Source organism: Typopeltis vanoorti, chromosome 1 (assembly GCF_054136105.1).
Source record: "Typopeltis vanoorti isolate ZY-2024b chromosome 1, IOZ_Tvanoo_1.0, whole genome shotgun sequence".
Taxonomy (NCBI): domain Eukaryota; kingdom Metazoa; phylum Arthropoda; class Arachnida; order Uropygi; family Thelyphonidae; genus Typopeltis; species Typopeltis vanoorti.
This window is the reverse complement of record NC_143549.1, coordinates 65,065,366-65,081,403: the sequence shown is the minus strand read 5'-3', so window position 1 is coordinate 65,081,403 and position 16,038 is coordinate 65,065,366. Positions and strand designations below refer to the sequence as shown.

At 35.5% G+C, this 16,038-nt stretch overlaps 1 protein-coding gene across 1 annotated transcript in view; it reads left to right on the top strand.

The window, feature by feature from the left end:
• Positions 1-16,038, top strand: part of mon2 (Mon2 homolog, regulator of endosome-to-Golgi trafficking) — a 749,535-nt gene that overhangs the window by 647,443 nt on the left and 86,054 nt on the right. Inside the window, exon 31 of the mRNA XM_090397718.1 lies at positions 6,646-6,712. Coding sequence (XP_090253844.1) covers positions 6,646-6,712 — 67 coding nt within the window. The remainder of the gene's footprint in view (positions 1-6,645; positions 6,713-16,038) is intronic.

Below are 16,038 nucleotides of genomic sequence, written 5' to 3'. Positions count from 1 at the left end.
TTTTTTTAAGTTTGTTGAAATGTACAACTTTGCTACCTGCACAAGATCTTTTCTCATCAGCAGTAATACTTGATATATTATTATTATTATTTCGGGTATCTCCATGGAGTCAGTAGACTCATCGCGGGAGACCCAAACTAGCAAAACAATATCTGTCATATCTCTTCTTGAATTCATTTACAGACGAAGAGCTCACAACTAAGTCAGGCAATGAATTCCACTCATTCACCACCCTCCAGGCAAAAAACCTTGTTCTGACACCTTTGTTAACCACACTCTTCTTTAATTTCCAGAGATGACCTCTTGTTCTTCCATCACTATCACACAGCTGAAACATTTCCCCTACATCAATCCTATAAAAACCTTTTAGTAATTTGAATGTTTCTATCATATCCCCTCTTCTTCGCCTATCAACCAATCTCTGCAATCCACAAGCTCTCAATCTATCAATGTAGGGAGCATTTTTTATATCACTCACCAACTTGGTCACTCTTCTCTGAACCCTCTCCACAGCCTCCTCATCTCCAAGGAATCCAGGTGACCAGACCTGAGCACAGTATTCCAAATGTGGAAGTATCAATGCTTTATAAAGGGGAATAATAACCTCTTTATCTCTAGATGTCAGTGTGTTCCTCAACAACCAAGTAATCCTATGTGCAATCTTGGACACCTTAGCAATGTGTCCTCTGAACTTCATCTCCCTATCTACCAATACCCCTAAGTCCCTAGCCTCATCAATCTCTTGGAGTACCTTTCCATCTTGGAAAGGAACTCCATCTCTTGGAGTACCTTTCCATCGCTAGCTATATTACTTCATATAGCTAGCACATGAACCATCCAAACAGCCATATAGATAAAACATATAAAAAAATAAAATTAAGCTTTGTATCCATGCTATTTCAATAGTATTCAAATATTATGTTAACATCAATGGACATTTTCTCTCTTGATGATCTAGTTTCCCTGACTCTCTGCATTAGGTCTCATCCAATAAGTCATATTTCCAGCCTCCTGAAACCAAATTTGAGGTACATCACAAAAGATAGCCAAAGTACTAATAAAATGTAAGCATCACACCACATTCAAACCACATGTCAAATTATCAAGTCTAATCTACTCTCCTAAGGAGTGTATGAAGTTTCCTGTGACTTAGTCTGTTATTGACAGACAGGAAGGTATGTTAACATCTGCCTTGGAGAATATAAGAAATACATTTACCACAGTCCTAACTGGCAGACCATGCTTTGTACACACACACACACACGCACACACAGGATTATATGGAAGAAAACTGATGTGCTATTTAAGTCATTACAGGTCAGAAAGATTATTTTTAGAATGCACAATGGCTCTCGAGCACTCCCTTAACCTTAGCAGGTATGGCTGCATAGGAAATTAATTTGCCAAAGACTTTTGAGAAAGTTATCCTAACACCAATTCCTACACAATTGTAATACTTCTTTTTCTACAACATTAGAGGGTACCAAATTAGGACTTTAGCTAAATCTTTTGTCCCTTACAATTTGAATTGTTTCACTTACTCATTGTATATAAGCCAGTTAATAAACATCTTTTTATAATTTAGTTTGTTTGGTGTTGTGATACCATTAAAATAGGTTATGATTAAATCTGGCAGTATCACAACCACTGTATACCACTTTTTGATAATACTTGTCCATCAACCATCCTTTTATTATTATTATTATTATTATTCGTGACACCTCCAAGGAGTCTGAAGACTCATCGTGGGAGGACACCTATTGTACAACTCTCCGTCTCCACCACTACACCAAACCTCTACTACCAATCATCAACATCAGTGCCATCCAGCGGCCACCACCACAGCTAGGATTTTTTTTGTCTGTAAATTGCGTGTGTTCTGAAGGGCCGATTTGTCTGTATGCGGGAGGAAAAACCCAAGTTTCCGGGAGAAAAACCCCTGCTACCTCCTTATGAGATCAGCTAACTCACCTTCGATTGGATTAGTCAAGAGTTTGAAAGTTTATTTTTCACTAGGTTAGAATATAATAAATTTAGTTTAATCCTTTATCCCAGTGAGAGCAAACAAAGTTTGCTCCTGAAAATATCTTGAGGATTGAATATAGTGTTGTACTATCTTACCTGGGTAAGTAGTACAACACCAGGCAACTCTGGGCCTGGCTCCCACTGAAGAGACCTCAATAAAGGTCGAAACTAGTCTGGGTATTGGCCAATCCCTTAATGCATAACAGTATACATATCCGTTAGGAGATGTGTTTTGCATTTTGGGAGATACTGGGATAGGAGTGTTGGTATCTTGCTCCACCTTTGCTACGAGTTGCCTGCTGTTGTACTACTTCCCAGGTAAGATAGTACAACACTATATTCAGTCCTGAAGATATTTTCAGGTGCAAACTTTGTTTGCTCTCACTGGGATAAAGGATTAAACTAAATTTATTATAGTCAAGAGTTTATATTTCATTCCCATATTCTCTAGTTTATACAACTCAACTGCAAGATTGTTATAAATATGAGCAAATTGCTAAAACATAACCTTCCTTAAGTAAACCTATGCTGTTCCTTGCAGAGTATAGCTTCTCTACATTTTTAACTGCCATTTCAGAGATATTGATAGGTCGATAGTCAGACATATTGATTTTCATACTACTTGTACAATGCAACTCTCGTACATTTTTTCCATTCCTGTGGTATCTATCCTGAGCTGAAACTCGTTATCTTCAAATTCCTGATATCTATCCTTAGGGAGTATACAAGATATGATTATAGTATTGCATGGAAAAAAGTTACATCATTACCAACTTCCTATCAAAGTTTGATCTGTTTAATCTGCTAACTGTCAAGGCTCCAATATTATCTGATCTTATATTTCTCTTTTCTAAAGCACTTTTTTACTCATTCTTATCAATCCACCTAGATCCTGGTCTTCTTCAGGGTCTTTTTTTCTGCCATCCTGGCAAAGAACACTTGTTTGTTTCCTCTTCCATTCTGTTTAAGTAGCCATACTACTTGAGATTACCTCTGCTAATGAATGCTAACAGTGGTAAGTCTTTCCTAATATCCTCATTTTGAATATAGTACTACCATTGATGATGCCATCTATTCACTCCATTAATCTTTTATAGAACTTTCATATCTGTGGTCTCCAGTGTTTTATTCTAACCCAGCTTTAAAATCCATAAGTTAAAATTGGTGTGAATACTCTATTGACAGCTAGTTTAGTGTTTTGACTAATTTTTCTCTTATTATTATTATTATTACATGACACCTCCAGGGAGTCCAAAGACTCATTGAGGGAGGGCATCTACTCTACAACTCTCTGTCTCCACACTCATATCCACCAACTACAACTAACCACAACTACACCAATGCCATCTACTGCCAATCACCACTAATATTTCCACAGGCAATTACAAACATCCATGCCCATGACGGGATTTGAACTCGCAGCCTTTTGGCTGGAGAGCGGATACGCTAACCACTTGGCCAACTAGGCCCCTCTTATTCCATATTAATTTATTCAGTTGACCTCCTACCAGATTTTCTAATTCTGCTGTCTATTTTCATATATTTAATTTGCCACCTTTACTAAAAATTATGCCTAAATGGCTGAAATTTTATTTGTTCTCTATTTAGAATGAAGTTCTCTATTTAGAATATTTCTGACTGTTTTCATAGTAGTCTTTGTTGTTTAAGTGCTGATTTTCAAAGCAGTTATTCAGCTTAGTCAAGGAATCCTGCAGACTTGCACTGGATTTATTTAGAAGTATAATGTCATCTGCATAAGGAAAGCACTGAGATTAACATCTTCACTTTTGATATCAGATTTAATACCACTTTATTTCATGTCTTCCATAACAATAGTGGATGAATAACTGTTGAAATAACGTACACCCTTGTTTCACACTGATTTAACATAACACCATCTTTCTGTGCTTCTTTCATTTCTGACTGTTTATTTTACATCTCAAATATAGATTGAATTGCTTGATGTAATGTCACATTTATATCATATAACCGAAGCATTTTGAACAGCATTTTCCTAGGCACCTTATCATATGCTTTTTCCAGATCTACAAAACTCGAGTATAGATCTTTTATGATATTCCCATGATTTTAAACTATTTCTCTTAAAATGAAAACATGATCCTGACAACCTCTATTTGGCCTAAATCCATCTTGTTCTTCTCTAGGCTTCTGTTCCACTATTTTTCATAGCTGTTTCTCAAGTATATTTGCATAAACTTAAGTAACATTTAGAAGGGAAATTCCTCTATAATTCTCACATTCAGTTTTTTTTTTTTTTTTTAGAATATGTACCACGAGTGCTCTATCATCTGGAATTCAACCCTCTGACTAGGCTTTGTAAATTATGTAGTGTAGCCACTGTAAAAACTTTTATACCTTTACATTTAGGTATTTCTGGTTAAATATCATCTACTCGCTGCCCTTCTACATTTCTCAAAATATTGATATGTATTCCTGCTTGCATTCCTTTTGAGTGTTTTCTACCATCATGTTATCATATCATTGCTTGTGTCTTTTAGCAGTCTTTCACAGTAATTACTGCAGACATCTAGAATGTCTTTATCTTCAATTTTCATGTTACCTTTATCATCTTTGATTCCTTTTACAGTACTCTTTTCTCCATTTCTAAGCCTTTTTTTTTTTTAATAGCCTCCAGAATATTTTTCCACTTTCTTATACTTATTTTCTGTGTTCTTTCCAAAGTTGTCTCATCGGTTTTGTTTAGCTAGTTTTGCACATTGCTTTGTTTCCTCACATTTTTCTCTGTATTCTTTAAGATTACAAGCTGACTTACCAATAACTTTTGGCATGCTTTCTTCTTTTCCTTGACTTCCTCTTTTAACTTCCTGCATCCACCATGGAATTGTGATTTTTCTATCCTTGCATATAACTCCATGCCTCTGGCTGAATCTCAAATGGTATCACTTAATGAATGGGAAGGATCAGCAGTGCATGGGATGCTTAAATGTGGCAGTATCTGTATCATTAGAGTGTAAAGAACAAATTGGGTAGGAGCAAAATAGACGTGCACTCTTATCAAGCAAAAGATTCATAAGAAGAAGATGATGTGAAAGGAATATCGTGAGAATTAAGAGTGAAAGAATTTGATCATTATACCATAAGTTAAAGAAAGAATGAATGTGGAAGAATAATTTTTCTGAATGTAGATGGCATCCTTGTGCCAAAACTGATGAGATTGTTGAAATAATGAGTGCTCAGTTTATAAAATCTGTCAACTAAGTGTAGGTAAAGTGGCAGTGCTACTGCTATATTAGATGAAGAGAATGAGATTGAAGATCTGTTGCATAACCTGAATAAGAATTAGGTCAGTAGGGACAGATGGGATACAGTATGTATGCTAAAGGAATGTTCAGTGAAATTAGCTAGGCCCTTTCAAGTTTATATAACTTGAATCTCAGCTTTTGGAGTACATAAGAGTTGATGCTGGATAACTGAGAGGGGATCTCCACATGGCATTTTAAGAAATGCAGAGAACTGACTAAGGCTTCTGATCTAACCAGTCCTCATCTTCTCATGGTGCATCCTGTTAGGCACCTGGATACTGAATGAACAAGGATTGGCTAGCAATTTGGGATTTAGGTGACCACATTTTATTCTTAATGGCTTAAACCATAATGCATAATGATGGTACAGCATGACAGAATTTCATGCTGGCCGAGGTATTCTCTGGTTAAACAAGGCTCCTTTGTTTTTGTCAGGAAGCCTGACAAACCATAAGAAAGTCAGCCCACCAGAACAAATCTCAACTCAACATCAGCAAAGTTGGGAGTAGTATAGAATTCAGAACTAAATATGAGGATAAACTTCTTGAATGACATGCAGTATCAAATAGTGATGTTGGCAAATATTAGAATGGGGAACTGGACAATGAGATTGATTTCTGCTATGGGCCCCACAGGAGGTTCTACTAAGGAAGAAGTGGAGGAATTTTTCAGTGCAAAGAAGGCAGCTGACAATGAAAAAAAGGAAAAGTTGGTCCTCAGAAAAGATAGCATTCATCATTTCTTTTGGGACATCTCCTATTCTCTTGAGTTGGTCATAATTTCCAGTTTTGTAGTTCAGCAACTGGAATGTCCATATAGTCAGCTACTTACCAGGATAGTAAAGCATGATCACTGTGTCAAATAGTATAGAATAAATAAGAATAAGCCATATGGTGAAGAAACAAGAGTTAAATTAGTCCTTCCTTCCCAAGAAAAACAGTCTCTAGTAGTATAGAACATTGTTAAAAATATGAAACAGAAAAATAACATTTGGTTAAATATAGAATGCTTTGTCAGAACCTGAAGACCACAGAAAATCCTGAGAAAAATAAAGGAATGAACACATTTATTCTAATCTAAGGGTGCCAATATATGATTATTATCAAATAATTCAATGAAGAGAGTTAATGTTTACTTGAAAGCTCTTGTTTGTTTTGTTTATTTATACTGTAATATTTTTTCCTAAAGATATGGAGTTTTGTCATTTTTGTTTATGATAATAATAATTCATATGATTTCCTAATAAACATTTCTGAGAATCTCTGCTTCTCATATGGAAATTGCAATACACATTTGCCTTTTTTTTTTTTTAAATTCTTAATATTTTAATTTTTAGCAATACATTTCCAAGCCATGTGGACAGATTTAGCTGCAGCAATTGAAGATTTCCTCTTTTCTTCAAGGTAAGTTACTTTTTTTTATTGGAATTTTTATGAGAATTTATAGAATACTATTTCAATACTACTAATCACAATAGAAATCTGTGATCAGAGCTGTCCACCCCTTCAAAGATTAGTAATCATTTATCATCCTTGTGTAAGTAATGAAAGAAAATAATGTTAAAAAAAACTGCAAATCACCAATTCTGAATCATTATCAGTTTTAAAAAAAATGTTAGTGTATCATCATCATCATCATCATCAAATTCCTGCTATGTACCCTCAAGGGGTGTACAGGATATGATAGTACTACATGAAAAAAAATTACATCATTATTAATTTCCTATCTACAATTTTCCTCCAAATCAGTCTGTTACTTGTCAAGACTCCAACATTATCAGATCTTATATTTCTATCATCTAAGGCACTTTGTACCGTATCAATCCACCTATATCTTGGTCTTCCTCTGGGTCGTTTTGCTGCCAACCTGGCAGAGAACACTTGTTTTGCTAATCTTTCCTCGCCCATTCTGTTTAAGTGACCATACCACCTGAGATTAGCTCTGCTAACGCATTCCTGGATGCTGACAATGTCAAGTTCTTTCCTAATATCCTCGTTTTTAATATGATATTGGCATTGATGCCTATAATCTTTCTCAGGACTCTGATATCTGTGGTCTCTAGTCTTTGGTCAAGGGTTTTACTTCTGACCCAGCTCTCAGATCCATAAGTTAAAACTGGTTTGAACACTGTCTTGTATACAGCTAATTTAGTGTTCCGACTAATTTCTCTCTTATTCCATATGAATTTATTCATTTGACTTCCCACCATACCAGCTTTGCTGATTCTGTTGTCTATTTCTATATTTAATTTACCATCTTCAGTAAAAATCGTGCCTAAATAGCTGAAATGTTTTACTTGTTCCACAGGTTCTCCATTCACAACACAGTTGACATTTTCAATGATTCTGCCTATTTTCATTGTCTTTGTCTTTTTATTGCTGACCTTCATACCATATCTATTACAACAGCTATTCAATTTAGTCAGAGAATCTTGCAGACTTGTAGCAGATTTATTTAGAAGTATAACATCATCCGCATAAAGCAAAGAGCTGACATTAACATCTCCAAGTTTGATATCATGTTTAATACCACTTTCCTTCATAATGTGATCCATATAGATAATGAATAACAGAGGGGATAATGTACATCCTTGTCTCACACCAGACTTAACATTAAACCATCTTCCTGTACTTCCTTCAATTCTAACTGCTGACTTACAACTCAAATAAAGACTAAGTATTGCTTGATATAATGCCCCATTGACACCATATAACTGTAGTGTATTGAATAGCTTCTCTCTTGGCACCTTGTCATATGCCTTTTCCAAATCGACAAAACTTAAATACAGATCTTTGTTATATTCCCATGCTTTCTCGACTATCTGTCGTAAAGTGAAGATCTGATCCTGACAGCCTCTATTTGGCCTGAATCCAGCTTGTTCTTCATCAAGCTTTTCTTCCACAATTCTTCTCAACCGTTTTTCAAGTATACTTGCATAGATCTTGCCAGGAACACTCAGTAGGGAAATACCTCTGTAATTCTCACATGCAGTTTTATTTCCCTTTTTATATATGGATACTATGAGAGCTCTATTCCAATCATCGGGAATTCGTCCCTCTGTCCAGGCCTTCTGAACTATGTAGTGCAGCCACTGTAAGACTTTTATACCACCATACTTCAGCATTTCTGGTCGAATATCATCTACTCCTGCTGCCTTTCCACATTTCAAGCCTTTGATAGCTTTTTCTACTTCAAAAATGTTAGCATATTTTTTTCTTCAAATTAATTTTAAAAAAAAAGAGAAAAATTTACTATGCAAATCACAACTAACACATATATACACAAAATAATAAAAATATAAGAAACAACAGAAATATGTAAAAAATATTTTGTTCTCAACTTCAGCACTTGTGATGTGCATGCGTGCACACACACACATACATGCATGCAATTGATGTACCCCACTGCTTATCAGCATCTAAGCTTCATCTGCTAATAGAACCTGAACTAATAGCCTCAACACTCGCTTTCATTTCAACTATCGGAATTATGTGCTACATGATTACTTCAACAAGGGTGGTACATGTACATTTGTGAGATCTAACATTTCACAGAATATCAAACCTGGAATCCCTTGATCTGCTGCTACTCAACATTTCCTTACTGCATTTTGTAGCATTCATTTGATGCTGTAGAATGATATATTCTCCATTCATTCTTATAATCATTAAACCTCTTTCACTGTTTATCTTTAAAGCTTGATTTCTCAATTTCAAATACCCAAATGGTAAGTATCTACTTCTGTAGATACTTTATTGGCTTCCCTTTTCCAGTTTCATTAGCTGAAAAAAACAAACCCAGGTATTTGCTCTTTACAGTGATGCAACATGGATCATCCACCTACCCACCAGAATATCAGATAATTTTAACTCTTCTCTCATTCTCGACTTTTTCCTAGCTAGTTCTTCGAAATATACATTGGGTGGCAGCTGTCCTCTTGGTAACTCAGACCATAACTTTGTCCAAACATTCTTATTCTGTAAATGTTCTTTCCTATTGTTATCCATATCCATTCCACTCTGAAATTTTGTCCTTTCATGTTACACAGTATTACATGTGATAATTACATTCTGCTCTGACACCAAACAACTAAAATAATTCTTTCTGGAATGAAAATGTTCACTTAAGTCACTTAAGATTCAAAGCCAAAACTGGAAAGTTCATGTGATCTTTAAGGAATGCAGAGAACTGACTGGAGCTTCTGACTATTGCATGGCGCACCCCATTAGTAGGTATCCACTGTAGGTGGATACCTACTGATGGGAGTGCACTGTAGGTACTAGAATAAACAAAGATCTGCCAGCAATTTGGAACATCATCATCAAATTCCTGCCATGTATCTTCAACGGGTGTACAGGATATCATAGTTGAAAGTTTATTTTTCACTTAGTTAGACTATAATAAATTTAGTTTAATCCTTAATCCAAGTGTGAGCAAACAAAGTGTGCACCTGAAAATATCTTCAGGACTGGGGTAAGGTAGTACAACACCGGGCAACTCGCAGCAAAGGTGGAGCAAGCTGACATCACTCCTATCTCAGTATCTCCCATAACGCAAAACACATCTCCTTACGGATATGTATAATGTTATGCATTAAGGGAAGGGCCACTACCCAGACTAGTTTCGACCTTTATTGAGGTCTCTTCAGTGGGAGCCAGGCCCAGAGGTGGAGATACCAGGCAGAAGCAGTGGCATGTCATCTTTACCTATACGAGTTGCCAAACAATGTGCCACCTTTTTATTAAATTAAAGATGTTGAAAGTTTATTTTTCACTTGGTTAGACTATAATAAATTTAGTTTAATCATTAATCCAAGTGTGAGCAAACAAAGTTTGCGCCTGAAAATATCTTCAAGACTAGGGTAAGGTAGTACAACACCTTTGCTGTGAGTTGCCCGGTAATGATATTGAATGTCTTGAATCCAGTTAGAGTTGAGACCTAGGACTGCAATACTAGTAACAATTTTTTATGTGGCAGTGAGTTTGAAGCCATCTGGTGTTAGGTTGAGTATAACAAGATTAAATACACCATGGTGTAAAATTTTATTATCCTTTTGTATCTATTTCTATTGTCTTGTCCTTTTTCTATGTCGCCATTGTAAAATTTAATTTCTCCTTTATTTATCTTACGTATTGTTCTCTTTAAATCTTAATTACACTTATATTGCACTTGTATCTGTGCCCTTAGTAAAATCCTTCTCTAGTAAGATTTTATTCTCTTAACTTCTATATTTCTCTTGGCCGATATTTACATATAAGAATGATGCTAGTGGTTTGGGGGACAAAGGGAATATTAATGGTCAATGCCAACTCCCTTGTCTGGTTCTAATTCCTTTTTCGGATTCAGGGAAAATTTATTTTTCACTGCGCAACCCCGAATCCCAGATTAACAAAGAATGTAGAATCAAGGAACCAGAAACAGTTTAGCTTACAATCTTATATTACTATAGGTTATGTTTGCAGTCGTAGCCTCACCATAAATTAATCTCCCACTGTAGTCCGTATTTTATGAGCAAGTGCAACAGAGAAGAAAATCAGGCAAGTCATCAGTTAAACAAAAAGAACAAAACATTTAATTCAATTGATACATATTACACATTATGAATACACTCTGATTAAGTAATCTGCAATTGCTAATGAATGAGCACTAATTTCATAGATTCTCTATATCTATCTTAGCATCAGTGAATATCTTCTGCTGGGCTGGTTGCCGATTGGTAAATTTTCGGGAAATCCATGGCAAAATTCTTCAGTCATCTCGAATCCGCGGGGAATGAGGGGATGCCACGAGGAGGCTCCACACACCACAGCAAGACCGTATGAGATCTATCTTAGCATGTATGACAAAGAACTTCAGTTATGATTTACGACTTATATTTGAAAGATCACACTTATTCATCAATATTAAAGACATTTGTTAACTGAATTACTAATGTAGCTCCACGTGCTCTCATGCAATTTCTCTCACAAAATTCTCATAACTTATTCAATCATTAAAAGAAACAATCTCTAGAGTCCTTCCCAAAATTTACAGATATCCTTTTAGTACACGTTTACAAAAAAAAAAACGAGACTGTACGTTACCAATTGCTGGGGAAACTGTTTGGCCACCTCACATATCTCGTCAGGACAAATACTTTAGACTCCACGTTCCTTCTGCTTTTTCTGAGGCATTCTTCAAGGGTTCGATCTGCACATACTTCTGCCTCCAAAAATAAGTAGACGTTATTCTTTGGTGAACTGGCTCAACATCATAACGAAATCTCTGTAAGCATTGGTGAATATTTTCTGCTTGGCTGTTTGCCGATTGGTAAATTTTCGGGAAATCCACGGCAAAATTCCTCAGTCATTATCTCGAATCCGCGGGGAATGAGGGGATGCCACGAGGAGGCTCCACACACCACAGCAAGACCGTACGAGACCCGGAGCGTAAGAGAGCACAAGCCTAAGTAAGAAGCTTTCTGGCGCTGCACAACTTTAAATTGCATGCCACATGTTAACACTATGTCATCGATTTCTCCTCCCATTTTTCAGCGTCACTTCACGTCACCCAGTACTGAGCGCCACACACGGAATCCTTAGCATGATTCTCGGAATGCATGAAGGGGGGAGGGGACTACTTGCTTACGAAAAGGGTGCACCTGTACTCTTTGTTGCACGGGTTTTCAATTCTGGCCACCTTTTATTTAATCGGATTATTTCTTTCTCCCAGCAATTTATAAGTACTTACACTTAAGCAGTAAGATTTAAGCAATTTAGCAATTCATAATACTTTACATTATAACAAAATAAATGAAAGATTCTCAGTTTAGTAATATTTTAGTAACTTACAAGAGTTACTTACGAGAGTTTAGTATATTCTGATATATCAATAATTGATTCAAAATGTAATCCCATGTTAAGTCTGAAGGAAACGTAAATTAATCCAATTTTAGTTTCATTCAGAACTTAACAAAGGCTCTCTCTCATCAAAAAAAAATTTTTTTTTTAATATTTATTATTATTTTTTTTTGTCATTCCTGTGTATTCTCTGGGGGGGGGGTTCACTTCTTCCTTGGTCTGAGGTCGTATCTTGTTTGAACAAAATTTTTTTTTTTTGTGCCTAATCCTTCTCGATCTGTTATAGAAACTTCTAGATTTATTAATTAATTCAATAAAGTTTACTTCGATGGTTCTTGGACAAATCTGCCCTAAATTTTCTTCTGTATTAACTTGGTCTTTTGCTATTTCAATGCTCGAAATTTGATACGTTTTAGGTAGACAGTTTACTTCTGAGATTTACTCTGAAGTTAAACTTAAATAGTGATTGTTCAACTAATGAGCAGCCATTTTGCTAAAATCTATCGACCTGGTGTATGCGACATTGAGCCCATTGCTACATCTTTGCTGGATGAATTCTTATTCAACTGAATAAGAATTCAACAATAAGAACTGATGGGATATCAGCATGGATGGTAAAAGAGTGTTCAGCTGACTTAGCTATTCCCTTGACCAGGCTATATAATTTGAGTCTCAGAACAGGGAAGATTCCACAGGAATGGAAAGAATTTATGGTAATCCCAATGCACAAGGGTGATGCAAAGACCGATGTATCCAACTATTAACCAATCAGTATCTCAGGAGTGGTGGTGAAGATTTTTGAATAGTTGATAAGGGTTCGAATTCAGAAATGGGTTGACAGAAAATCTTTACTTTGCAATGAACAGCATGGGTTTACAAAGTGAGGGTCATGTTTTAGCAACTTGCTCACATTCTATAACAATGTTACCATTGAGCTAGACAAGGGGAATAGATACACTTTTGCATTTTGCTTTTGCTTTTTGCTAAGGCTTTTAAGAGAATACAGCATGGAATACTGTTGCATAAATTGGAGAATATAGGATTGTATTTTAAACTATTGGCATGGATAAGAGGATGGCTGACTGACAGATATCAAAAAGTGATATATGGGGGATGTGAATCTGCATGATTCAAGATAACTAGTGGTGTGCCTCAAGGATCAGTCCTTGGTTCTTTGTTACTCAATCAGTACATTAATGACATTGGGAAGGATTTGACATGTGACATACAGGTATTTGCTGATGATGCAAATATAAGTAGGATAATCAGCAGTGCTGCTGATATGAATACTTGCAGAATGATTTGAATAGGCTAGAATTGTGGGCATGTGAGAATGGTTGTCATTTCAATGGTGATAAATGTAAAATCATGCATTTTGATGTGATTAGATATCCTATTTTGTATTATATTGGTGGGATTATTCTTGAAGAAAGTGATGAGACTAGGGATCTTGGAGTTTTAGTAGATAGGTAGTTGAAGTTCAATGGTCATATAGCAAAAATTATAAATACAACTCAGAGAATAATGGCAATGCTGAAATGAACAAGGCCTTGATAAGACCTCAGTTTGAATATTGCTTGCATGTTTGGTTTCCATGGTGATTCTGATACAGTGGAACGATGGCAAAGGAGAGTGATAAATGATATCAGGATTGTGGAAGATAGATTGAGAATTTGCAGGCTGCAGACAATAGTAAACAGGAGAAAAAAAGGGGGGGGGTGATATGATTGAGACTTACAAACTTCTGAAAGGCTTATACAGAATTTTTCATTTTATAGAAAAATTCTGTACAAGTCCTAACCCCCTACTTGACGGCATCCATGAAAGTTGGGAATAAATGCTGTCAGCTAGGGGGTTTTGACTAGATTTTTCTCTCACAGAGTAGTGCATGATTGGAATGGATTGCCACTGGATGTTGTGCATGCAAGTATCATGAATGAATTCAAAAACAAGTATGACAGCTGGTACAAATAGTATGGCATCCCTCGATGAGTTCCTGAATCCGCCTCCCTGGAGGTCTCTCTTAATAATAATAGTAATAAGAATAATTTATGCAAACTTACTTGAGACTCTAAAAAATGTGAAAGAGAAACTTAGATCAAGTGCAGGCTGGGTTAAAACAAATAAGGATTGTATTGTCGGCACTCTTGATTTTACTTTAAAACAAATAGTGAAGAAATCATAAGAATATAACAAGGATCTGTTTTTACATTTTGTAGATCTGAGAAAAAAGGTATGTGATACGATGCCAAGAAGGAAACTTCTTCAAAATATTACAATAATACAATGTAAATGAGACATTATATAGAGTAATCTAAATCTATACTTGAATTAACAGTTAGAATTGATAAGTGTATAGAAAGATGGTTTGAAATGAATGATGAAAGGCATTCTTGCCTTTCATCATCTGTGTGGATTACAGTGTGAAGGAGCATTAAACCTGAAATTCAAATTGGTGGTATTAACCCTGCAACGGGCCAGGACGTATATATATACGTCCAGCTAAATCTGGATACGATTCAATACACCTGTTGAAAGAACATGGATAAGAAGTGCAATTTGGCTGTTCTCTCCTTTAGAAGGTGAGTTAATCCTTCACGCTGTAGAGAACACTTAAACAGATTATCTCACGAAGCTGAGTCTCAGTTCTCTATAACAAGAAACGCAGTTCCTTGTTTTTTGCTGGGCAACTCGACTGTTAGTTATATTAGAAAGACTAAAAATATAGAAATTATTTTTATTTTCTCTTTTAATTGTGCAGTTTATAATTCCAGGACAAAATATAAATCTTGCATACTTTCTTCACTTAAATATTGCTTTACCTTGGAGAACCAATGTTTAATATTTTTGTGCTAATTTTGTCATATCATATCACTAAGTTTTTTCAAAATATAGTAATCAACTGTTCTTTGCACTTTCACCTTTTTGGTTTTTCCTGTATAATTGGACTTTATAAAATGAAATAAACGGTTATTATTTAAATTGATATGTACAGTGTATATTTTTCTCCAATTTTAAAGTAAGCGATACTTTTGCGTATATTCTCTGATACGAAATATGTATATATGCATGCATCAAATGTGAAATTTCATATTTTCACAATAGAATTGAACTTTATTTCGACTTTGATAGTTTTACACTCCCCCCCCCCCTCCCACTGCAACACTACCACACACCTGAAAACTTTTATGAAACATAGGTACAGTTTTTATTTAATTCATGATTTTTCCATAATAATTGTTCCACATAATGTTTAATTTTTCGACCCAGAAACTAAGTTTTGATTATTATAAATAAGAAATATACATATTATTTCCTCATTATTATAAATCAGGAAGTTATGTGACATTGGGTAATAGGGGAAATTAATATTTAAAAACACTGTCATCCTACAAATGCAATATCAGAATAATTCGTTTCAAATGTCTGCTAATCAATCAGAAAGATGGAAAAACAAAACAAAATAAGGAATTTCGGTTTGTAATATATTCAGTTATTGCAGTAGGCACTTTAGTGTGCTGCCTGCTGGGCATGTTCTTCTGATCTGGTTCCCAGTGCGGGGGGGGGGTGTTAGTAATCTCCGTTAGTCTGCAACTTGCTACTGGGCAGAAAGGAATATTAGAAAGTATATCCAATATACGATTCGGTTGTGAGATGGCAAGTAAGAGCAGCAGCAGCAGTAATTTTTTTCAAGATAATTGTATCAAATAATTTAGAATTTTTCGATATTAAAAGTGAAACTGATCACTATAAATAAAGAATAAGTTTAGTTTAATCCTTTATCCAAGTGTGAGCACACAAAGTTTGTGCCTGAAAGTATCTTCAGGACTGGGGTAAGGTAGTACAACACCGGGCAACTCGTTGCAAAGGTGGAGAAAGTTCTCATCACT